Raw genomic sequence first — 25,184 nt, 5'->3', positions numbered from 1 at the left:
GTTGCTGGCTGGGTCAGTGGTTATGATCATCCTGAACCGTATTGCTGTGGGTGTGGAGTCACATGTAGGCCAGACCAGGGAAGGACGGCACAATTCCTTCCCTGAACGACATTAGTGAACCACATGGGTTTTTCCAACATTTAACAATGGTTTCTTGGTCTTCATTAGATTTTTAATTCCAGATTTTTCTTCAATTCAAATTCCACTCCCTGTCATAATAGGATTTGAGCCCTTGTCCCCAAAACATTAGCTGGCTCTCTGGAACGCAGCCACCAATACAATGGGCCAAAGGGCCTCCTTCCTTGTTATAAAACTCTATGACTTTGTACCTCATAGACAATGTCCCAGACCCCACCACCACCATCCCTGGATAAGTCCTGTCCCACTGCCAGGACAGACCCAGCAGAGGGGGCAGCACAGTGGGATACAGTCAGGAAGGAGTTGCTCTGGGGGTCCCCAACATTAACTGCAAACCCCGTGATCTCCCACGGACTCAAGTTAAACATGGACAAGGAAGCCTTCTGCTGATTACCACGTCCTGTCCTCCCTTGGCTGATGAATCAGTGCTCCGCCATGTTGAACAATACTTGGAGGAAGCACTGAGGGTGGGGAGGACACAGAATGTACCCTTGGGGGATTTCACTGTTCGTCATCAAGTGTAGAGATTGTAATGAGGTCAGCTAGGTAGACCTCGTAAAATATGAGATCCCTAATTGTGGCTGTTAACCTGGTTGAGTCAGGGAGCCCTGGCTGACAGATACAAGCAGGTGTGTCAGAGGTTCTGTTCACTCTGAGAGCTGGTTGTGAGGGAGCTGGATCAGTGTCAAGGGCTCTCTGCGTGTAAATAAAGGGAGACTTAGTGACGGATACCAGCTCCTATGGAGTTATTTCACAAGAGTGGCTTGGCAGCAGTACTACTGATCTCATCGAGAGTGTGGTGCTGGAAAAGCACAGCAAGTCAGGCAGTGTCCGAGGAGCAGGAAAATTGACGTTTCGGGCAAAAGCCCTTCACCAGCCCTTCATCTTGATGAAGGGCTTTAGACCGAAACGTCAATTTTCCTGTTCCTCAGATGCTGCCTGACCTGCTGTGCTTTTCCAGCACCACACTCTCGACTCTGATCTTCAGCATCTGCAGTCCTCACTTTCTCCTTGTCCTATTGATCACACTGGTCAGGTCCGAAAGGACACAGCTGCTGGACTGGGTCTACGGCAGGTGGTGAGGGAAACCCAGCCTTGATTTCCTCCTTCCCAATCTGTGTGTTGTGTAGAGTATTCCGGATCATGGATGATGACAACAATCGGACACTTGACCTCAAGGAGTTTTCGAAAGGTCTGAGTGATTATGGTGTGTTTTTGGAAAAGAAGGACATTGAAGCATGTTTCAAACATTTCGACAAAGATTCAAGTGGAACCATTGACTTTGATGAGTTTCTCACGACTCTGCGGGTAAGTGAACAACTCTAGCTCACATTCCCTCAGCAACACTGTCATGTTTGTTGCCTGCAGAAAACAGGGGACCATCAGACTTTTCAAAGTTCATGGACCACTTCCCCTCTTTTTCCTGTCTTTTACTGAACAAGTACTTATATTTACATAGCACCTTTGAGGAGGTAAGAGATCCCAGATTGCTTGTTAGCTGTGTTAGCACACTGAGTGTCACAGGGAGTTTTACCTAAGAGTGACCGTATGCTGGCAAGGAGACTGAGCTCCAGAGGGTGAGGTAGCAGTATCAGAGCTTCATGGCAATGGTGGCGTGATGGAAATCAGGATGTTCCAAATTAAAGGAGCACAGATATTGAATCATAGAATGGATGGAGGGCATTTGGGCCAGTGTACGTGCCAGCCCTCGAAACACATTCCAACGTTCCAATTAGGAACAGGAGGAGGCCATTCAGCCCTTCGGGACTGCTCTGCCATTCAATCAAATCAGGGTCACAGACCATAGAACATTACAGCACAGTACTGGCCCTTCAGCCCTCGATGTTGCGCTGACCTGTGAAAATAATTTGATGCCCATCTAACCTACACATTCCATTATTATCCATATGTATGTCCAACGCCCATTTAAATGCCCTTAACATCGACGAGTCTACTAATGTTGCAGGCAGGCCATTCCACACCCCTGCTATTCTCTGAGTGAAGGAACTACCCCTAATATTTGTCTTAAATCTATCATCCCTCAATTTAAAGCTATGTCCCCTGGGCTAGCCATCACCATCCGAGGAAAAAGGCTCTCCCTGTCCACCCTATCTAACCCTCTGATTATCTTATATGTCTCTATTAAGTCACCTCTCAACCTTCTTCTCTCTAACGAAAACAGCCTCAAGTCCCTCAGCCTTTCCTCGTAAGACATTCCTTCTATCCCAGGCCACATCCAAGTAAATCTCCTCTGCACCATCTCCAGTGCATTCTTTTGACAGTGTGGCGACCAGAACTGCACAGTATTCCATCTGTGGCCCGACAAATGTTTTATAAAGTTGTAACAAGACTTCCTTGCTCCTGCATTCTATGCTGCGGCTAATGAAGCTTCCCGTATGCTGTCTCACCACCCTGTCTACCTGTGCGACACCTTCAGGGATTGATGGGCTTGTACACCAAGGTCTCTCTGTTCCTCAGTACTCCCTAAGAACTTAACATACATTGTGTATGTCCTTCTCTTATTAAACCTTCCAAAATATATTGCCTCACACTGATCAGGATATTAGACAGTGGCAAAGAAAATGAAAAAAAAAACTAGACCTGCAGAAAAAAACAAGACAAACTCACACAAAGTAACAACACCGATGACATAGAGGCCTGGATAACAACTTCTCAGACCGACCCCTAACAGATCCTGAAAAAAAACCGTCTTAGTAAGAGGATTAAATTACAACTTCAGAGACGTGAACAAAAAGGACTTTTTAGCAGCATTACAATTAACACTGAAAGACAACCAACTCACAGAGGAAACCCAGCAAGCGATTAGACAGATAGTCGCACCAACATTAAGCAGGAAAAAGGAAGGAAACACATTCAGTACACTGGAAAGGGAAGCCTAGAAAGACTCTAGAAAGACAAAAACATTGTAATCCTACCTGTAGACAAAGGATGCTTGACGGTCATTATAAATCAAAGACACTACATCGAGAAAGTGAACGCACTACTTGCAGATACCAACACTTACTAACAGGTGGTGATAGACCCGACCCCACAACTAGAGAACCGAATCACAGCCCTACTCAAATTACTTCATAAATCTGGAAAACTAAACAAGAAAGACTTGCAAAAAATGAAATCAGATGGATCACGGGCGGCACGGTGGCACAGTGGTTAGCACTGCTGCCTCACAGCGCCAGAGACCCGGGTTCAATTCCCGCCTCAGGCGACTGTCTGTGTGGAGTTTGCATGTTCTCCCCGTGTCTGCGTGGGTTTCCTCCGGGTGCTCCGGTTTCCTCCCACACTCCAAAGATGTGCAGGTCAGGTGAATTGGCCATGCTAAATTGTCCGTAGTGTTAGGTAAGGGGTAGATGTAGGTGTATGGGTGGGTTGCGCTTCGGAAGGTGCGGTGTGGACTTGTTGGGCCAAAGGGCCTGTTTCCACACTGTAAGTAATCTAATCCAAAAACCCAAAATTCACAAACGAGGAGCCCCCCCTCAGACCCATAGTTTCGCCACCTGGAACACCAACTTACAGATTAGCCAAGGAGCTACACCAAAGACTAAAACACTTAGTAGAAGACTCACACCATTCCATCCACTCCACCCAAGAATGCCTGAAGACCATCAAAGACACTAAGAAGAGGATGAAGTAATGGTCTCCTTTGATGTAACAGCCCTGTTCACATCCACAACATTAACCTGGCCAAGGAAACACTGACTACACTATTAGAAGACCCAAAGACACCTACACCAAACACCGCCAACTTCATCAGCAAGGACAATATCGTCAAGCTAGTGGACCTAAGCCTTACCACCCACTCCACCTTCAACAACAAAACCTACAGACAAACCACCAGAACACCCATGGGATCTCCGATATCAGGGTTGTTAGCAGAGACAGTTATGCAGAGACTTGAAAAAACAGCTCTGCCAACCATCCAACCCAAACTCTGGGTTCCACTACATAGATGACACCGTTGTCATCACTGAACAAAACAAATTAGAGCAAACCCTCAAGACCATCAATAATATGCCAGTAAGGGTAAAATTCACTAAAGTGGAGGAAAACAACAACAAACTGCCATTCCTAGATGTCACAGTAGACCAAACAGCCAATGGGGAACTTCAAACCAGTGTCTACAGGAAAAGAACACGTACAGACAATACTAAACTACAGAAGCAAGCATCCCAACATCCAAAAACGAAGCTGCATTACAACATTATTTCAATGAGCCAACACCAACTGCAGCACAGGGGAACTACGCAGAGCAGAGGAAAATCACCTATACAATGTATTCAAAAAGAATGGGTACCCAATGAACACAGTCCGCCAATTTCTCAGCAACAAACCCAAAACAAGCAGACTAAACATGTCCAGAAATCCTAGCCACTTACCCTTAATCAAAGACAACTCAGAAATGACTGCCAGAATACTCATGATAGCCCACAAACCACCAACACACTAAAACAGCAGCTAATGAACTTGGAAGACCCTATATAGGCAACTAACAAAACTAATGTCATTTACAAAATACCGTGCAAGAACTGTAACAAACACTACATTGGACAAACAGGCAGAAAACTAGCCACCAGGATAGATGAACATCTATTAGCCACCAAAAGATATGACCCTCTCTCACTAGTATCCTTACACACAGATGAGGAAGGACACCGCTTTGAGTGGGACAACACATCCATCCTAGGACAAGCCAAACAGAGACACGTACGAGAATTCCTAGAAGCCTGGCATTCCAACCGGAACTCTATCCCATTTACCACCCCCTGAGAAAAAGACAGGAAATGACATCACCAAACATCCAAAGAAACCTAAACACACAAATAGAAAGTGGGCCATACCACCAGTGCTTCATCTGGAGGCTCACTGATGATGTTACCTAGTATGATGACGAAATGTCTGAAAATGAACCTTCCAGCTCAGTGAGCAAACTTACATCCAGAACGTTTAATAGTCCCCACTTTCCAAATTTAGATTTAAGGAGCTGCTCCTAGTCCATGTTTGCCAAATCCTGTCCAATGATATTGAAATTGGTCTTCCCCTCGTTCAGACGTGTCACCTCTGCACTATCCTTATCTCTGTCCATAATGGCTTTGAAACTTACAGCGATATCGTCACTATCCCCAAAATGCTCACTCACTGAAACTGAGCCACTTGGACCTGCTTCATTCCCCAGGATTAGTCCCATCTCCAACAGGACTCTTGGTGGACTGACACAAAGAGCTCTCCTGGATATACTTTAAAAATTCCACCCCAACTAATCCTTTCACACTAAGATGATTGCAGTTAAAGTTAGCAGAGTTGAACTCCCATACAACTATACCCTGTTTCTCTCACACATCTCTATGATTTGTTTACATAACAGTTCCTCTGTTTCCCTCTGCCTTTAGTAAAATCCCAGCAAGTAATCAGTCCCTTTTCATGACCCAGATGGCCTCATTTGAAGAGCCTATAGAACATGCTCCCACCTTCCCGCGGGGATGGCCTCCTTTATCCTTTGATCCCTTTGGCCCCAAGGGCCATACCCAACTCCTTTGTGAAATCGCACAATGTTTTGCCTTTTTTTGCAGGGTATGGTGGATGCTGGTACACTGAGTAAATGTAAGGAGGAGATTGAACAAAGAGAAAGAAAGAACAAAGAAAATGTACAGCCCAGGAACAGGCCCTTCAGCCCTTCAAGCCTGAGCTGATCCAAATGTACTGTCTAAACCTGTCAGTCAATTCCTAACCATCTGTATCCCTCTGTTCCCCACCTGCTCCTGCATCTGTCCAGACACATCTTAAATGAATCTACCGAGCCTGCCTCTCCCACCTCTGCTGGCAACATGTTCCAGACACCCACCACCCTCTGTGTGAAGTACTTGCTGCGTGTATCCCCCTTAAACTTTCCACCTCTCACCTTGAAAGTGTGACCTCTCGTTATTGAATCCTTCACCCTGGGAAAAAGCTTGTCTCTATCCACCCTGTCTATACCCTTCATGATTTTGTAAACCACAATCAGGTACCCCCTCAATCTCCTTTTTTCTAGTGAAAATAAACCTAACCTACTCAACCTCTCTTCAGGGTTAGGTTTGATAAAGGTTTGATTAGTAATGATTTGAAAGGTTATAGAGAGCGAGCAAGAAAGTGGAGTTGGGGCTGACATGTTTTATGGAGCAGACCAGACTCCCTCAAAATATATTACAAAGTTAGCCTAGACCCTAACTTTTTCTTAATTTAAAGGTAAATGAGAGGTGCTTGTACCAAATGTAATTCAAGTGGTCAAACTATTCTCTTGTTAAGCAAAACCCAATTTATTCAAACACTAGTTAAAATACAGCAAAGGAGAGAGGAGCTTGAATAACAACTCTTTTGGAAGACTAAACAGAATAATAGATTATTTCACTATTAAACAGTAACTATTCCATTATAGTTATATCCCATAAACACGCCATTGACAAAAAGCAAATTCAGAACATAGACTGTTTCACATGCAACTTCCTTTAGCAGGCAGAGAACCCCCAGCTTTTGACTATACCGAGAGAGTGACAAAAAAAAGCTCCCATCTCTTCAAGACCCAAACAGGAACTGCTGAAAGCTAAACCAAAAATCCCTGGTTTTGTGGGTGGGAGCTTGACCACACCCAGTCAGGCTGCTTCTATTGTTTCAACGTTTTTCTAAAAAAACTCCAAGGCCTCACAAGCAGTTTATTTTCTCATAGACTACTCGGCACCTGTCCCCAATCTCTCTCTCTCTCTCTCGCAAAGAAACCAGGACAAAACACACCTGTTAAAGCCACAGTAGGTGAGATCTGCTCTCCCTTATCCTAAAGCAAGGACGTCTCATCCTAGATTGTCCTAGAAGAGGAATCATGTTTTCTACATCAAACCTGAGTTAGATCTCCTCTCATTCTGCTCAACTGCACACCATATTGACCTAAACTGCTCAATCTCTCTTCATAAGACAAAAACCTCATCTCTGGAATCAATCTCAGGAATCTTCTCTGAACTGCCTCCAGTGAAACTACAGTCAGTTCTTCTGCACATTCTTGTGGAACTCCACATTATAGAAAAATTGCACTCGAGAAACAGTGTTTAAGGTATTGGTGCTGTAATCACATTACAGCCAACATGCATTTTAAAAGTTCGCGCTTTAGAAACAATGTCCCCAATTCGTCAGTCGCGTTATAACAAATTCCCGTTGATGAAACGCATGTTATACCAGAATGACCTACACTCTTCTCAATTAAAGGGACCAAACTTGTGCACAGTACTTCAGATGCGGTCTCACTAATGAGTTGTATACTGTCAGAAATACTTGCATACTTTTATATTCTATTCCTTTTGCAATAAATACCAGAATTCCCTACGCCTTCCTTATTACCTGCTGTATGTGTATACTAGTTTTCATAACCAAGGACACCCAGATCCCTCTGCACCGAAGCAGTCTGAAATTTCTCTCCATTTAGAAAATTATTGCCTTTTTATTCTGACCAACAGATAACCTGTCATTTTTATCCCATTCACCTAACCGATCGATATTCATTTATAAGTTTATTTGTTCATTGCAATTTACTTTCCCACCTATACTAGTGTTATCTATAAATTTAATTATCGTACTATCTAGCCCTGCATCAGGATCATTAATGTAGATTATAAATAGTTGGGGCCCGAAACTAAAGCCTATGGCACCCACTCGTGATACCTTTCAACCAGAAAAAGACCCATTTATCCTGACTCTCCTGTTGGTTAGCCAATGCTCGATGCAAACCATTATGACACAGGGTAAACCCCTCTGCTAATTTACACCCGACACCCAGAGACATTCACCTCACACTGTAATCTGTTCAATTTCTAGAGGTCACTATTTAAAGTAAAAATTAAAAGTTTTATTCTTTAAGTCCAACAGAGAATATTAAAATCAACAATTATTTACAACTCCTTTCTCTTAAACCTATCTTTTACCTCCCCACTCTATAATACTAATCCAATAAAAACCCCGAGTAAGATTTTCAAAAAAATTTCAAATTTCAAACCTGTTGGGTCTTCTCTTTGTATCGTCCTCTGGAGATTTTCCTCTATTGTATTTTCTTCAATATTCTACCTCACGGGTCTTTCATGTGAACAGGTACCTTTTAGAGTGCTATTCAGCTAGCAGTGTATACTTGATGGTTTTCTTGGCAGTTCTCTCTCATTAACTGTTCAGAATGTCCGGTTTTATACTTCAAAACATCAGATCATTTCATTGGTTTGATGTTGTCAAAATACTAAATTCAAATTCAATTGGATTTTGGTATCTGGGGCATAGTTTAAACTGGCTGAATTTGAACATGTTTTTTTATCAAGGCAACTCATCTGCAGTACTGGTTTCACAGTCAAATGTTACATTTTAAATTCTTCCAGCACACTCTGTGCCTCTCTAAGTCCGTGCCAGCTTTCAGTCTCTCTTAAAGGTACAGTACACACCTACACCTTCATAACAAAACAAATAAATTACTCCAAATCTTATGTGATCCTACCTTGTGTATTAACCTTTTGTGTGGTATCTTATCAGATGGTGTCTGGAAGTCCAGATATACCACATTAACAGGATCCACATTATTCACATTTGCTTGTTACATCTTCAAAGAACTCTAGAAAATTAATCAAACATGGTCTACCCTTCATAGCTCTGATGGATTGCATTATGACTTTCTGTTGTCCTTTCTATTGTTCTGTTGGGGCGGCACGGTGGCTCAGTGGTTAGCACTGCTGCCGCACAGCACCAGGGTCCCAGGTTCAATTCCAGCCTCGGGTGAGTGTCTGTGTGGAGTTTGCACATTCTCCCCGTGTCTGCGTAGGTTTCCTCCCACAATCCAAAGATGTGCAGGCCAGGTGAATGACCATGCTAAATTGTCCATAGTGTTAGGTGCATTAGTCAGAAGGAAATGGGTCTGGGTGGGTTACTCTTCGGCGGGTCGGTGTGGACTAGTTGGGCCGAAGGGCCTGTTTCCACACTGCAGGGAATCTAATCTGTCATTAATTCCTTAATAATGAATTCTAACAATTTTCCAATCACTCATGTTAAAATAACTGGTCTGTAGCTTCCTACCTTCTGCCTCCCTCCCTTTTGAATAACGGCATTATATTAGCAATTTTCTAATCTACAGGAAGCTTTCCTGCATGCAGGAAATTTTGAAACGTTATAACCAATGATCCACTATCTCTACTGCATCTTCCTGTCAAATCTAAGGATGAAGGTTATCGCGTCCCGGAGACTTGTCTGCCTTTAATCTCAGTAGTTTGCTCAGTAGGTTTTCCCTGAGGAAGATGATAACCCTGGCATTACCTGTTCCTATGGGGTTGGTACTAGTGTCCTACACTGTGAAAGCTGAAGTGCACTGATTTGGTGACTGTACCATTTCTGTATTCCCCACTGTCACCCTCCCAGTCTCATCCCCCAAGGGACCAGCATTCACTTTAACTATCCCTTTGCTATGTGTATATATAGAAGTTTATGCTCTCTGGTTTTTATCTGGTTATAGTTTTCTGTCAGAATTTATATTTGCTGTTTCAATAATTTTTTTGTAACCCTTTGTTGACCTTTAGTTTCCCAATCTTTCAGCCTGTCACTGGACCTGTGCAATCTGATACCCCTTAGGTCTTATCTTTGTTATCCTTAACTCCCTTGCTTAATCACGGATCATTCCCCTCTCCCCTCCCCCTTTCAATCTTTCTGCCTCTCTGTAATGTGTTTTAGTTTAGAGAGACTGAGTATCTCCTTTAACATCTGCCACTGTTCACCAACTGTCCTTCCTTTAGTTAGTCTGCCCAGGCCACTCAGGCCAGATCTGTGTAATTACCTTTAAGTCTGGAACACCGGTGTGGGACTCCAGTCTCTCACCCTCAAGCTGAACTTGAAATTCCAGCAGGCTGTGATCACTCTTCCTGACAGGGTCCTTTACAATGAGATCATTAATTAATCCCACCTCATTACATCATACCAAATCCAGAACTTCCCCTGTTGGTTCCACAATATACTTCTGCAACAATCAATCTCCAATAAGTTAGAGTTGGCTGCCTTATAGAGGTGGGATTGCTCTGTGCTGAGATCTACTGGGAAGGTGCAAGAAAGTGCATCTACCCTGGGATTTGAAGACTGTCATCCTGGTTGGTTTCCTGGTCAGATGTTCACACTGTCTCAGACACCAACTCCCGTTCACTATCTTTCTGCTTCCACAGCCTCCCATGTCGAATGCAAGGAAAGAAATCATTCAACAAGCCTTTCGTAAACTGGACAAGACAGGAGATGGTGTGATAACCATTGAGGATCTGCGCGGTGTATACAATGCCAAACATCATCCCAAGTATCAGAACGGGGAGTGGACAGAAGAACAGGTCTTCAAGATTTTCTTGGATAATTTTGACTCGCCTGACGATAAGGATGGAATTGTGAGTGAGAGAGGGGGGTGCTGGTCCCTCAATAGCCAGAACCATCTTTTCAGGGATTACAGCCTGTGATGTCTTACTGGGTTTGGTCTCTGATTTGCTGCACATGGTCCTATCCATCTGATAGTGACTCACTGTTACCCTTCCCCAGCTGCCTCCTTATTTTCTGGACAGTGACAGACAGGGCACATTATCACAATCCCGTGGGGGGTGGCTTTTGTTTTGTCAGCTTGCCCTTAATATTTCGAATGGGGTCACAGTTAGTTACATTGGCTGGACTGTGATGCAGAGTGATTAGATTAGACTAGATTACTTAGTATGGAAACAGGCCCTTTGGCCCAACAAGTCCACACCGACCCTCTGAAGAGCAACCCAGCCAGACCCATTCCCCTACATTTACCCCTTCACCAAACACTACGGGCAATTTAGCATGGCCAATTCACCTGATCTGCACATTTTTGGATTGTGGGAGGAAACCGGAGCACCCAGAGGAAACCCACGCAGACACGGGGAGAATGTGCAAACTCCACACAGTCAGTCGCCTGAGGTGGGAATTGAACCCGGGTCTCTGACGCTGTGAGACAGCAGTGCTAACCACTGTGCCACCGTGCCGCCCACAGATGCCAGCCGTGTGTGTTCACTTCCCACACCAGCTGAGGTTACCATGAAGGACTCTCCTTCTCGACCTTTCCCCTTGCCTGAGGCATGGTGACCCTCAGGTTAAACCCCCAGCAGTCACCTCTCTCTGTAGTGAGAGCGTGGTCCCATGGTCCTCGGCACCATGAAGATCTGAAGTCTCTAGACAAACAAATCCCCCTTCTGTATTTTACCAGATGGTGAATGTTGGTGTTGCACATGGGAGTGTCATTATTCGCTGAGTGGAGGTGATTGACAGTCAAAACATGCCCCTACTGAAGGGAAAGTGAAACGACAATGTGGCATGGTTACATGGAAAGTTACCATTATACATTAACACAGACTTGAATAGCAGGGACATTAACACAGAAACCTGGCTCCTATCATTGCTTCAGCTTCAGGTGCTTTCATTGGAGAAAAAAAGATCAGAATGAGGGAAATGAGGAGGGGTCAGGGCTGAGGGACATGGGGGCGGGGACTGAGGGACATGGGGCGGGGACTGAGGGACATGGGGGTGGGGACTGAGGGACATGGGGCGGGGACTGAGGGACATGGGGTGGGGACTGAGGGACATGGGGGCGGGGACTGAGGGACATGGGGCGGGGACTGAGGGACATGGGGGTGGGGACTGAGGGACATGGGGCGGGGACTGAGGGACATGGGTCAGGGCTGAGGGACATGGGGCGGGGACTGAGGGACATGGGGCAAGGACTAAGGGACATGGGGGTGGGGACTGAGGGACATGGGGCGGGGACTGAGGGACATGGGTCAGGGCTGAGGGACATGGGGCGGGGACTGAGGGACATGGGGCAAGGACTAAGGGACATGGGGGCGGGGACTGAGGGACATGGGGGCGGGGACTGAGGGACATGGGGCGGGGACTGAGGGACATGGGGGCGGGGACTGAGGGACATGGGTCAGGGCTGAGGGACATGGGGCGGGGACTGAGGGACATGGGGCAAGGACTAAGGGACATGGGGGTGGGGACTGAGGGACATGGGGTGGGGACTGAGGGACATGGGTCAGGGCTGAGGGACATGGGGCGGGGACTGAGGGACATGGGGCAAGGACTAAGGGACATGGGGGCGGGGACTGAGGGACATGGGGGCGGGGACTGAGGGACATGGGGGTGGGGACTGAGGGACATGGGGCGGGGACTGAGGGACATGGGGGCGGGGACTGAGGGACATGGGGCGGGGACTGAGGGACATGGGGCAAGGACTAAGGGACATGGGGGTGGGGACTGAGGGACATGGGGCAAGGACTAAGGGACATGGGGGCGGGGACTGAGGGACATGGGGGCGGGGACTGAGGGACATGGGGGTGGGGACTGAGGGACATGGGGCGGGGACTAAGGGACATGGGGGCGGGGACTGAGGGACATGGGTCAGGGCTGAGGGACATGGGGCGGGGACTGAGGGACATGGGGCAAGGACTAAGGGACATGGGGGTGGGGACTGAGGGACATGGGGCGGGGACTGAGGGACATGGGGGCGGGGACTGAGGGACATGGGGTGGGGACTGAGGGACATGGGGCGGGGACTGAGGGACATGGGGCAAGGACTAAGGGACATGGGGGCGGGGACTGAGGGACATGGGGGCGGGGACTGAGGGACATGGGGGTGGGGACTGAGGGACATGGGGCGGGGACTGAGGGACATGGGGGCGGGGACTGAGGGACATGGGGCGGGGACTGAGGGACATGGGGCAAGGACTAAGGGACATGGGGGTGGGGACTGAGGGACATGGGGCAAGGACTAAGGGACATGGGGGCGGGGACTGAGGGACATGGGGGCGGGGACTGAGGGACATGGGGGTGGGGACTGAGGGACATGGGGCGGGGACTGAGGGACATGGGGGCGGGGACTGAGGGACATGGGGCGGGGACTGAGGGACATGGGGCAAGGACTAAGGGACATGGGGGTGGGGACTGAGGGACATGGGGCAAGGACTAAGGGACATGGGGGCGGGGACTGAGGGACATGGGGCGGGGACTGAGGGACATGGGGGCGGGGACTGAGGGACATGGGGCAAGGACTAAGGGACATGGGGGTGGGGACTGAGGGACATGGGGCAAGGACTAAGGGACATGGGGGCGGGGACTGAGAGACATGGGGCGGGGACTGAGGGACATGGGGGTGGGGACTGAGGGTCATGGGGGCGGGGACTGAGGGACATGGGGCGGGGACTGAGGGACATGGGGGTGGGGACTGAGGGTCATGGGGCGGGAACTGCGGGACACGGACAGAGGGATATGGGGACGGGGACTGAGGGACATGGGGGCGGGGACTGAGGGACATGGGGGTGCAACTGAGGGACATGGGGTGGGGCTGAAGGACATGGGGCGGGGACTGAGGGACATGGGGGCGGGGACTGAGGGACATGGGGCGAGGACTGAGGGATATGGGGCAGGGACTGAGAGACACTGGGGGCGGGGACTGAGGGACATGGGGGCGGGGACTGAGGGACATGGGGGCGGGGACTGAGGGACCTGGGGCGAGGACTGAGGATATGGGGCAGGGACTGAAAGACACTGGGGGCGGGGACTGAGGGACATGGGGCGAGGACTGAGGGATATGGGGGTGGGGATTGAGGGACATGGGGGTGGGGACTGAGGGACATGGGGCGAGGACTGAGGGATATGGGGCAGGGACTGAGGGACATGGGGCGAGGACTGAGGGATATGGGGCAGGGACTGAGGGACATGGGGCGAGGACTGAGGGACATGGGGCGAGGACTGAGGGATATGGGGGTGGGGATTGAGGGACATGGGGGTGGGGACTGAGGGACATGGGGCGAGGACTGAGGGACATGGGGCAGGGACTGAGGGACATGGGGCGAGGACTGAGGGATATGGGGCAGGGACTGAGGGACATGGGGCGAGGACTGAGGGATATGGGGCAGGGACTGAGGGACATGGGGCGAGGACTGAGGGACATGGGGCGAGGACTGAGGGATATGGGGGTGGGGACTGAGGGACATGGGGGTGGGGACTGAGGGACATGGGGCGAGGACTGAGGGATATGGGGCAGGGACTGAGGGACATGGGGCGAGGACTGAGGGACATGGGGCGAGGACTGAGGGACGTGGGGCGAGGACTGAGGGATATGGGGGTGGGGATTGAGGGACATGGGGCGAGGACTGAGGGATATGGGGGTGGGGATTGAGGGACATGGGGCGAGGACTGAGGGATATGGGGCAGGGACTGAGGGACATGGGGCGAGGACTGAGGGATATGGGGCAGGGACTGAGGGACATGGGGCTGGGACTGAGGGATATGGGGCGGGGACTGAGGGACATGGGCCGGGGACTGAGGGTCATGGGCCGGGGACTGCGTGACACGGGGGCACGGACAGATGGACATGGGGGCGGGGACTGAGGGACATGAGGCGGGGACTGGGGGTGCGACTGAGGGACATGGGGTGGGGCTGAAGGACATGGGCGGGGACTGAGGGACATGGGGGCGGGGACTGAGGGACATGGGGGCGGGGACTGAGGGACATGGGGCGGGGACTGAGGGACATGGGGCAGGGACTGAGGGACATGAGGCGGGGACTGAGGGACATGGGGGCGGAGCAGAGAGACACTGGGGGCGGGGACTGAGGTACATGGGGGTGGGGTCTGAGGGACATGGGAGTGGGGTCTGAGGGACATGGGGGTAGGGTCTGAGGGACATGGGGGCAGGGCTGAGGGACATGAGGATGGGGTCTGAGGGACATGGGGCGGGGACTGTGGGATACGGGGAGGGGGTGGGATTGTGGGGTACGAGGAGGGGGTGAGGCTGAGGGACATAGGGGTGGGGGTGGGGCTGTGGGATGCAGGGAGGGGGCAAGGCTGAGGGAGAGGGGGAGGGGGTGGGGCTGTGGGATACTGGGAGGGGGCGAGGCTGAGGGATAGGGGGTGGGGGTGGGGCTGTGGGATACTGGGAGGGGGTGAGGCTGAGGGACATGGGGATGGGGCTGAGGGATACGGGGAGGGGGTGAGGACTGGGATGTGGAGTGTGTGGCCCCGAGGGATATGGGTACAGGAAAGGGATTGGGGATATGGAGAACGTTAATACCTTTTCCTTTTATAAGTGTGTTGCTCAGAAACGACAGCGGAAATGTGATCGGGGACACTGATCCACTGTAATCTCAGCAGCACTAGGGATCAGTGGGGGAGTGGGGGGTAAAGGGACTGAATGGCCTCCCTGTGATACTGGTGTATCGGTTTGATCCACTGGGTGTGGGATGCAGGCTGTGAGCTGGTGCCTTTTTCAGGTCAGGATTGAAACGCGGTTGCTGACAGGTTGAGAGTTGCTGCTGCTAAATTGTGTTTGGTGTGACTGTAGGTGACGATGGAGGAATTTATAAATTACTACGCAGGGGTCAGTGCCTCTATAGACAAAGATGTCTACTTCATTATCATGATGAAAAATGCCTGGAAGTTGTGAGGTTACCGTGTCGCTGGTGGTAAACAACTACTCCCTCACTCATATAAACCAGATCCACTCACCGCAATCAAAATGCACTCTGGGAAAAATACCCAGCTCTGAATTTAACAGCCCTCCCCACACAGTCTATGGGGGGGTCTCAGACAGACGGACAGTGGGGTCTTAGACAGACAGAGAGTGGGGGTCTCAGACAGACAGACTGTGGGGGTCTCAGACAGACAGACTGTAGGGGTCTCAGACAGACAGACAGTGAGGGTCTCAGACAGACAGAGAGTGGGGGTCTCAGACGGACAGTGGGGGTCTCAGACAGACGGACAGTGGGTGTCTCAGACAGACAGACTGTGGGGTTCTCAGACAGTCTGTGGGGGTCTCAGGCAGACGGACAGTGGGGTCTCAGACAGACAGACAGTGAGGGTCTCAGACAGACAGAGAGTGGGGGTCTCAGACAGACAGACAGTGAGGGTCTCAGACAGACAGACTGTGGGGGTCTCAGACAGACGGACAGTGGGGGTCTCAGACAGACAGACTGTGGGGGTCTCAGACAAACAGAGAGTGGGGGTCGCAGACAGACAGACAGTGAGGGTCTCAGACAGACAGTGGGGTTCTCAGACAGACAGACTGTGGGGGTCTCATAAAGACAGACTGTAGGGGTCTCAGACAGACAGAGAGTGGGGGTCTCAGACAGACAGAGTGGGGGTTTCGGACAGACAGTGGTGGTCTCAGACAGACAGACTGTGGGGTCTCAGACAGACAGACAGTGGTGGTCTCAGACAGACAGACAGTGGTGGTCTCAGACAGACAGACTGTGGGGGTCTCAGACAGACAGACTGTGGGGGTCTCAGACAGACAGACAGTGGTGGTCTCAGACAGACAGAGAGTGGGGGTTTCGGACAGACAGTGGTGGTCTCAGACAGACAGGGACACTGACTCCTGATCAGACGAGGTCCCTGAGATCTACATGCAGCTTGGCTGATTTGCTTGGCTGGAGTTAGTGTTCCCAGAATGCAGTTTGCACGTTAGCTCCAGATCATTGCTGCTGGTTTTCTGTTTGGTGTCTCGCTGTGTGGGAGTGTGCCTCTGCTGTCTGTATTTATGTTTAGACGGTCTGTGGACTTCTGTTCAACAGGTGAGTCTCTGAGAAGGTGCTGAGCTTGTGGCTGAATGCTCAGTGCAGGTTTCTCCTGTCCTCTCCTCCCTGTTGTAAACTGTACAGTCTGTTCCTCATGTGGATGTTACAAACGAGAGGCTGCGGCCAAGACCCTGGCAACTGGAAGAGTGCTGCTTCATTTTCCTTCACCCCCTCCACCCTCGAAACCACATTCCTTCCCCATCTCTCCGTCAAACCCCCTCCATTCTCAACCTCCCCACCCACAACAGCCTTTGGCTCCTCAGCCCCTTCCACCTGACCCTGTTACCCCTCAAATCTCCAATTCCTCGAACCCCTCCCCACAGCCTCTGACCTCTGCACTGTCCTTGTGACCTTTCCCCTGAGACCCCATCCTGTAACAACCCTTTACCCTTTCCCTATCTTCCATCCTCACCTCAGACCTCACTTTCCCTCCAGTTTGCCTGCCCAAGCCCTCCGTTATACCCAGTTCCTGTTGTCCCATGTCCCTGTACCTGTTAGTGAACGTTCGGGCTCCTCCCCATGTTGAATGAGAGCTCATGTCACTGCTTATCTCCTGCTCTCCCTCTGCTCTGTCATTTCCACTAACCCATGTGTTTCCAAATCCCCGAGGTGACAAAATTCCTTGCACAGTGTGTGATGTGTTAAATGGGCTTTGCCATCACTGTGTTCTGATCCCACTGAGCCTGAATGAAGCTGATCAGTGTGAGGCACTCAGTACAAGTCACCACCAACTGCTGAAAAATTGGCCTGAGCTTCAACCCAGCTCCTGGGTCAGACTGGGACATCGTGCAGCTACACCCTGTCTCGCTGCTCCCTGGGTCAGACTGGGACATCGTGCAGCTACACCCTGTCTCACTGGTCCCTGGGTCAGACTGGGACATCGTGCAGCTACACCCTGTCTCTCTGCTCCCTGGGTCAGACTGGGACATCGTGCAGCTACACCCTGTCTCTCTGCTCCCTGGGTCAGACTGGGACATCGTGCAGCTACACCCTGTCTCTCTGCTCCCTGGGTCAGACTGGGACATCGTGCAGCTACACCCTGTCTCGCTGCTCCCTGGGTCAGACTGGGACATCGTGCAGCTACACCCTGTCTCGCTGCTCCCTGGGTCAGACTGGGACGTCGTGCAGCTACACCCTGTCTCTCTGCTCCCTGGGTCAGACTGGGACATCGTGCAGCTACACCCTGTCTCTCTGCTCCCTGGGTCAGACTGGGACATCGTGCAGCTACACCCTGTCTTGCTGCTCCCTGGGTCAGACTGGGACGTCGTGCAGCTACACCCTGTCTCTCTGCTCCCTGGGTCAGACTGGGACATCGTGCAGCTACACCCTGTCTCGCTGCTCCCTGGGTCAGACTGGGACATCGTGCAGCTACACCCTGTCTCTCTGCTCCCTGGGTCAGACTGGGACATCGTGCAGCTACACCCTGTCTCGCTGCTCCCTGGGTCAGACTGGGACGTCGTGCAGCTACACCCTGTCTCTCTGCTCCCTGGGTCAGACTGGGACATCGTGCAGCTACACCCTGTCTCTCTGCTCCCTGGGTCAGACTGGGACATCGTGCAGCTACACCCTGTCTCGCTGCTCCCTGGGTCAGACTGGGACATCGTGCAGCTACACCCTGTCTCGCTGCTCCCTGGGTCAGACTGGGACATCGTGCAGCTACACCCTGTCTCGCTGCTCCCTGGGTCAGACTGGGACATCGTGCAGCTACACCCTGTCTCGCTGCTCCCTGGGTCAGACTGGGACATCGTGCAGCTACACCCTGTCTCGCTGCTCCCTAGTTTTCTTCAGGAGTTGAGCACTTTCTCTGGTTGAAGGACATCAATTGCCCTGATCCTGACCCACAGCCATGATTGACTGTTAGATGATGGACACAGCTCCTTTAACACAGTGGGTGTTGCAATGATGGATGGGAGAGTGCGGAGATTAACTCTACCGAATCCATCATTGTCATTCAATGACACCTTAGCATCTGATCAAGCTGCAGCCCTTCCTGCTGGTATCATTGAATCTCTTAACACCAATAGCTGGAGTGTGAAATTATTACTAACCAACTTTAATGGCCACAGTTTAATTTGTTTTATCCTGACTGCACTGTTATAAAGACATTTACCAGGACCAGATATTCTCTGTTCAGTACCAGCACCAAGATGCACCCACACACACAGGGACATCCATAAATGCAGACATAGCCACACAAACAATCACACAGACCCATAAACACACACACACAGAGGCATGCCCAGACACTCAGACACACATATACAGCAACATGTGCACACAGTAAGCTTTAAGGTAATTATGGATAAGACTGGCCCATTTAAGAACAAAAGAGGGAATTTCTGCATGGAGCCAGAAGAAGTGGGTGAGGTTCTTAATGAGTACTTCACATCAGTATGTACACAGGAGGGGGACATGGAGAATGGTAAGGTTAGAAAAGGGAATGCTGATTTTCTGGGTATTAAGAAGGAGGAGGTTTAGCTGCCTTGAAAAGCATTAAGGCAGATAAATCCCCATGGGAATCCATCCCTAGATAGAGGGAGGAGATTTCTGGGGTCTTGACAGAAATCTTTTATCCTCCGTAGCTACAGGCAAGTTCCTAGCAGACTGGAGAGTAGCCAGTGTTGTTCCTTTGTTTAAGAACAGCCACAGGGATAATCCAGGAAATTATAGCCTTATGTCAGTGGCCGGAAAATTATGGAGAAGATTCTTAGGGATAGGATTTACTTGCATTTGAAAAAGAATGGACTTATTAGCGACAGTCAGTGTGGCGTTGTGTTCGGGAGGACTCGTCTCACAGACTTGATTGAGTTTTTAAGGAAGTGACAAAGGTGGTTGAGGTTAGAGCAGTGGATGTTGTCTAAAGAAATTGAGTAGATCCCTCATGGTAGACTTGTCCAGAAGATTAAGTCACATGGATCCACGGTGAGTCATTAAGTTGGATATAAATTGGCTTGGCCATTGAAGACAGAGGGTGGGCACAAAGTGGGGGGTGGGTTTCTGACTGGAAGTTGGTGGTGTTCTGCGAGGATCAGTGTTGGGACCACTTGTTTGTAATATATATCGAAATGATTTGATGAAAACGTGGGTGGTCTGATTAGTAAGTTTCGAGATGACATGAAAATTGGTGGAGTTGTGGATAGTGGAGAAGGTTATCAAAGGATGCAGCAGGGTATTGATCAGTTCGAAAGGTGGACGGAGAAATGGCAGATGGAATTTAATCTGGGCAAATGTGCGAGGGAAGTATACAGTAAATGGCAGAAGCCTTTGGAGCATTGATCTACAAAAGGTGCAAGTCCATAGCTCCCTGAAAATGGCAATACAAATGGGTAAGGCATGTAGCATACTTGCCTTTGTTGTTCAGGGCATTGAGTGTTGGAAGATCCTTTGGCAGCGATGCAAAACTTTAGTTAGGCCAAATTGGAGGATTGTGTGCAGTTTTGGTCATCACAGGATAGGATGGATGCGGAGGTTTTGGAGAGGGTGCAGAAGGGGTTTACCAGGATGTTGCCTGGATTGGAGGGTATTAGCCTGAAGGGGAGCTCAGACAAACTTGGGCTGTTTTCGCTCGAGCATCGGAGATTGAGGGGGGGAACCTGATCGAGGTGTTTCCAATTCGGAGAGGGATGGATGGGGTGGCTAGTCAGAGTCTGCTTCCCAGGGTGGGAATGTCACATTCTGGGGGGCATCGGTTTAAGGGGAGAGGGGGAAAGTTTAAAGGAGATGTGCGAGGTACGTGTTTTACACAGCGGGCGGTAGGTACCTGGATTGCTGCCAGGAAACTGGTAAAAGCCGAGCCAATAGCAATGTCTAAGAGGCATTTAGACAAGCAGATGAACAGGCAGGGAATAGTGGGGATATGGACCACATACAAGCTGATGGAATTACTTAAGAATAATACAGATATGGTGGGCCAAACGCCTGTTCCTGTTCCATGTTCTACATACAAAATCACATACACAGACAGAGACATAGACATACACCCCCAAACCTACACACAGAGACACATAACCACACATAGACACATAACCACACACACAGACATATATACACACACAGACACACACAGGCACTAACACGTGCTGTCCCACTGTTTGTCACACACATTGATAACATACACATGGACACACATTGAAACACACACTCACACTGATATACCCACACATGCGGTGACACACAAATGCATACATGCACAGACATACCCACACATACAGATACACATACACATGTACACAGACATACACACACAGACACACATACACATGTACAGACATACCCACACACAGATACACATACACATGTACACAGACATACTCACACACAGATGCATATACACATGTACACAGACATACTCGCATACACAGACACACAGATACACATACACATGTACACAGACATACCCACACACACAGATACACATACCCATGTACACAGACATACCCACACACACAGATACACATACACATGTACACAGACATACATACACACACACACAGATACACATACACATGTACACAGACATACATACACACACACAGATACACATACACATGTACACAGACATACCCACACACACAGATATACATACACATGTACGCAGACATACTCACATACACAGACACACAGATACACATACACATGTACACAGACATACCCACACACAGATACACATACACATGTACAGACATACCCACACAGATACACATACACATGTACACAGACATACCCACACACAGATACACATACACATGTACAGACATACCCACGCACACAGATACACATACACATGTACACAGACATACCCACACACAGATACACATACACATGTACACAGACGTGCCCACACAGATACACATACACATATACACAGACGTGCCCACACAGATACACATACACATGTACACAGACATACCCACACACAGATACACATACACATGTACACAGACATACCCACACACACAGATACACATACACATGTACACAGACATACCCACACACACAGATACACCTACACATGTACACAGACATGCCCACACACACACACACACCAATGTTTCTGCCAAGATACAGAGATTTTTGCCCATGAATTTAAAATAATCTTTTGTGGATCATTGGAATCATTGATGAGACACAAACACTCAGGAATTCCTTGTGTACAAACACTCAGCAACAGCATCCCAGCCTTTCGCTCACATTCCTCCAGTAATACGTTTCTTTAACACTTTAAGGAGATGCTGGGGTTGTGTCACATGTTGACTGAGGTGATATATTGTGCAGGCTGTCTGTAACATTGATGTTTTTGGATCTGTATTGGTGGTGACTGTGTCTATAACAGCAACGTTGTTCTGTCTGTGTAGAGTGGTCGATGGTTTGGATGGACAGTGGGTGACAGTGAGAGTGTGTTTGTCTGAACCAGTAGCATGTGTGTGTATGTATGTATATGTGTGAGAGAGAGTGTGTGTGTTGTGCACGTGTGGGTACGTGTGAGCGTGTGTGTGCATGGGTGTGTGTGTGTGTGTCTGAGAGAGAGAGAGTGTGTGTGTGTGTGCGTGTGTGTATTTAACAGCAGGGTGTGTGTCTGTAAGATGGTGGATATAGTCTATAACAATGCCAGCTCCTTTAATCTCTCTCTTGTCTGCAGGTTACCAAATTTGAGTTTTTAAATTACTATTCGGGAGTCAGTGCCTCCATTGACAATGATGCCTATTTTGTCCTATTGATGAAGAGCTCCTGGCGATTATGATGGTTTTCCCATTATCCTGTTTGTAGACTGGAGCAGATCTTGATTGGATCACCTCCTGCAGATTCCCAGATTCTGACACTCACAGACACAGCTTTGTATTTAATTGTAGCTCTCCATCTCTGTGATCGCTCCATCTCTGTGATCGCTGTCTCAGTGATCCCTCTGACTCTGTGACCCCTCTGTCTCTGTGATCCCTCTCTCTGTGATCCCTCTGTCTCTGTGACCCCTCTCTCTCTTTGACCCCTCTGTCTCTGTGATCCCTCTCTCTGTGATCCCTCTGTCTCTATGATCCCTCTCTCTCTGTGACCCCTCTTTCTGTGACCCCTCCGTCTCTGTGACCCCTCCGTCTCTGTGACCCCTCCGTCTCTGTGACCCCTCCGTCTCTGTGATCCCTCCGTCTCTGTGATCCCTCTGTCTCTATGATCCCTCTGTCTCTGTGATCCCTCTGGCTCTGTGATCTCTCTGTCTCTGTGATCTCTCGTGCCTTCTGTGTGTGATTAATGAGGGTGTTCGTGCTGTGACTCTGAACACTGGAGATATCCCAGTGCTGCTGGTGAAATTCTGAACGAGTCTGTCCTGGATAAGCAGCTGTTTTCTGGCTGTGAGGTGGAGTGGGCAGTTTGCAACACCATGTTCTGCACCAAACTCTGTCCCCTTCCCGTTTGGAAACATGTCTGTGGTGCTGAGACCCACAGGTCAGGTGGGCACTGTGCTTAGTCAATGGCAGGGCCATCTCCTGGTACCAGAACTGCTGATCATAAGACCATAAAAATAGCAACAGGAGGAGGCCATTCAGTCCCTCCGGCCTGCTCCACCATCCAGTAAGATCATGGCTGATCTGACATTCCTCACACCCACTTTCCTGCTCTTTCCCCTTGACCCAGTGACTGATCCAGAATCTCTCTCAGCCTTAAATATCCCCGAGGACTCTGCCCCCACAGCTCTCTCTGTGACAAGGAGTTCCAAAGACTCCCAACCCTCTGAGAGAAGGAATTCCTCCCCATCTCAGTCTGACATTGGTGTCCCTTTATTCAGAGACTGTACCCTCTGGTCCCAGACTCTCCCCTGAGGGGGAACATCCTCTCAGCATTGACCCTGACAAACCCCTTGAGAATCCTGAACAGCTGCTGCTTTGTCCACAGACCTGAAGCTCCATGCTGCCCAGTTCTTAACAGGCCACAGGGCAGTTTGACTGAGGCAAGAGAGTAACTCCAGGCACAGATCAGGACGGACAATCCATTGTAGAGCTGACCGTAGGAAGCTCAGTATGGGGACGGGGCCAGTGTAGAGGAAGAGTTGCTCAATATCTAACTCCTTGCTGTCCATGTCTTGGGAGTGCTTGATGGGGCAGTTTAATTTCAGTTTAAAAGAGGGAACTTTACTCTCTATCCAACCACATGCTGTCCCTGTCCTGGAAATGTTACGTTCTGCAATGTACTGTCTGAGAGTGTGGGGGAGGAGGAGGTTCACTTGAGGGGTTAGGGTCTGGAATGTACTGTCTGAGAGTGTGGGGGAGGAGGAGGTTCACTTGAGGGGTTAGGGTCTGGAACGTACTGTCTGAGAGTGTGGGGGAGGGAGAGGTTCCCTCGAGGGGTTAGGGTCTGGAATGTACTGTCTGAGAGTGTGGGGGGAGGCAGGTTCACTCAATATACAATAGGTGCAGGAGTTGGCCATTCTGCCCTTCGAGCCTGCACCACCATTCAATATGATCATGGCTGATCATCCTTAATCAGTATCCTGTTCCTGCCTTATCCCCATATCCCTTGATTCCACAATCCTTGAGAGCTCTATCCAACTCTTTCTTAAATGAATCCAGAGACTGGGCCTCCACTGCCCTCTGGGGCAGAGCATTCCACACAGCCACCACTCTCTGGGTGAAGAAGTTTCTCCTCATCTCTGTCCTAAATGGTCTACCCTGTATTTTTAAGCTGTGTCCTCTGGTTCGGCACTCACCCATCAGTGGAAACATGTTTCCTGCCTCCAGAGTGTCCAATCCTTGAATAATCTTATATGTCTCAATCAGATCCCCTCTCAGTCTTCTAAACTCAAGGGTATACAAGCCCAGTCGCTCCAGTCCTTCAGTGTAAGGTAGTCCCGCCATTCCAGGAATTGACCTCGTGAACCTACGCTGCACTGTCTCAATAGCCAGAATGTCTTTCCTCAAATTTGGAGACCAGAACTGCACACAGTACTCCAGGTGTGGTCTCACCAGGGCCCTGTACAGCTGCAGAAGAACCTCTTTGCTTCTATACTCGATCCCTCTTGTTATGAAGGCCAGCATGCTATTAGCCTTCTTCACTACCTGCTGTACCTACATGCTTACCTTCATTGACTGCTGTACAAGAACACCCAGATCTCTCTGTACTGCCCCTTTACCTGAATTGATTCCATTTAGGTAGTAATCTGCCTTCCTGTTCTTGCCACCAAAGTGGATAACCATACATTTATCCACATTAAACTGCATCTGCCATGCACCTGACCACTCACCTAACTTGTCCAGGTCACCCTGTAATCTCCTAACATCCTCATCACATTTCACCCTGCCACCCAGCTTAGTATCTGGAGTACTGTGTACAGTTCTGGTCTCCAAATTTGAGGAAAGACATTCTGGCTATTGAGGGAGTGCAGCGTAGGTTCACGAGGTCAATTCCTGGAATGGCAGGATTGCCTTACACGGAAAGACTGAAG

The 25,184-nt window shown here is 49.6% G+C and overlaps 1 protein-coding gene across 2 annotated transcripts; it reads left to right on the top strand.

The window, feature by feature from the left end:
- Positions 1 to 1,272: 1,272 nt before the first annotated feature.
- On the top strand, positions 1,273 to 24,366 carry LOC140493926 (calcyphosin-like protein). 2 transcript variants are annotated; one of them, XM_072592891.1, is made up of 4 exons: positions 1,273 to 1,446; positions 10,353 to 10,562; positions 15,526 to 15,646; positions 22,395 to 24,365. In XM_072592891.1, the coding sequence occupies exons 1-3, from the start codon at positions 1,282 to 1,284 to the stop codon at positions 15,625 to 15,627; spliced, it is 477 nt and encodes a 158-aa protein (XP_072448992.1). In that variant the 5' UTR covers positions 1,273 to 1,281; the 3' UTR covers positions 15,628 to 15,646; positions 22,395 to 24,365. The 2 variants fall into 2 exon arrangements, with proteins under 2 accessions (XP_072448992.1, XP_072448994.1); XM_072592893.1 differs by lacking the exon at positions 15,526 to 15,646 and having other exon boundaries at positions 22,395 to 24,366.
- The last annotated feature ends 818 nt before the right edge of the window (positions 24,367 to 25,184 follow it).

The sequence above is a fragment of the Chiloscyllium punctatum genome, chromosome 2 (genome assembly GCF_047496795.1).
Source record: "Chiloscyllium punctatum isolate Juve2018m chromosome 2, sChiPun1.3, whole genome shotgun sequence".
In the NCBI taxonomy this organism is placed as follows: domain Eukaryota; kingdom Metazoa; phylum Chordata; class Chondrichthyes; order Orectolobiformes; family Hemiscylliidae; genus Chiloscyllium; species Chiloscyllium punctatum.
This window is presented reverse-complemented; position numbering and strand designations above follow the sequence as displayed.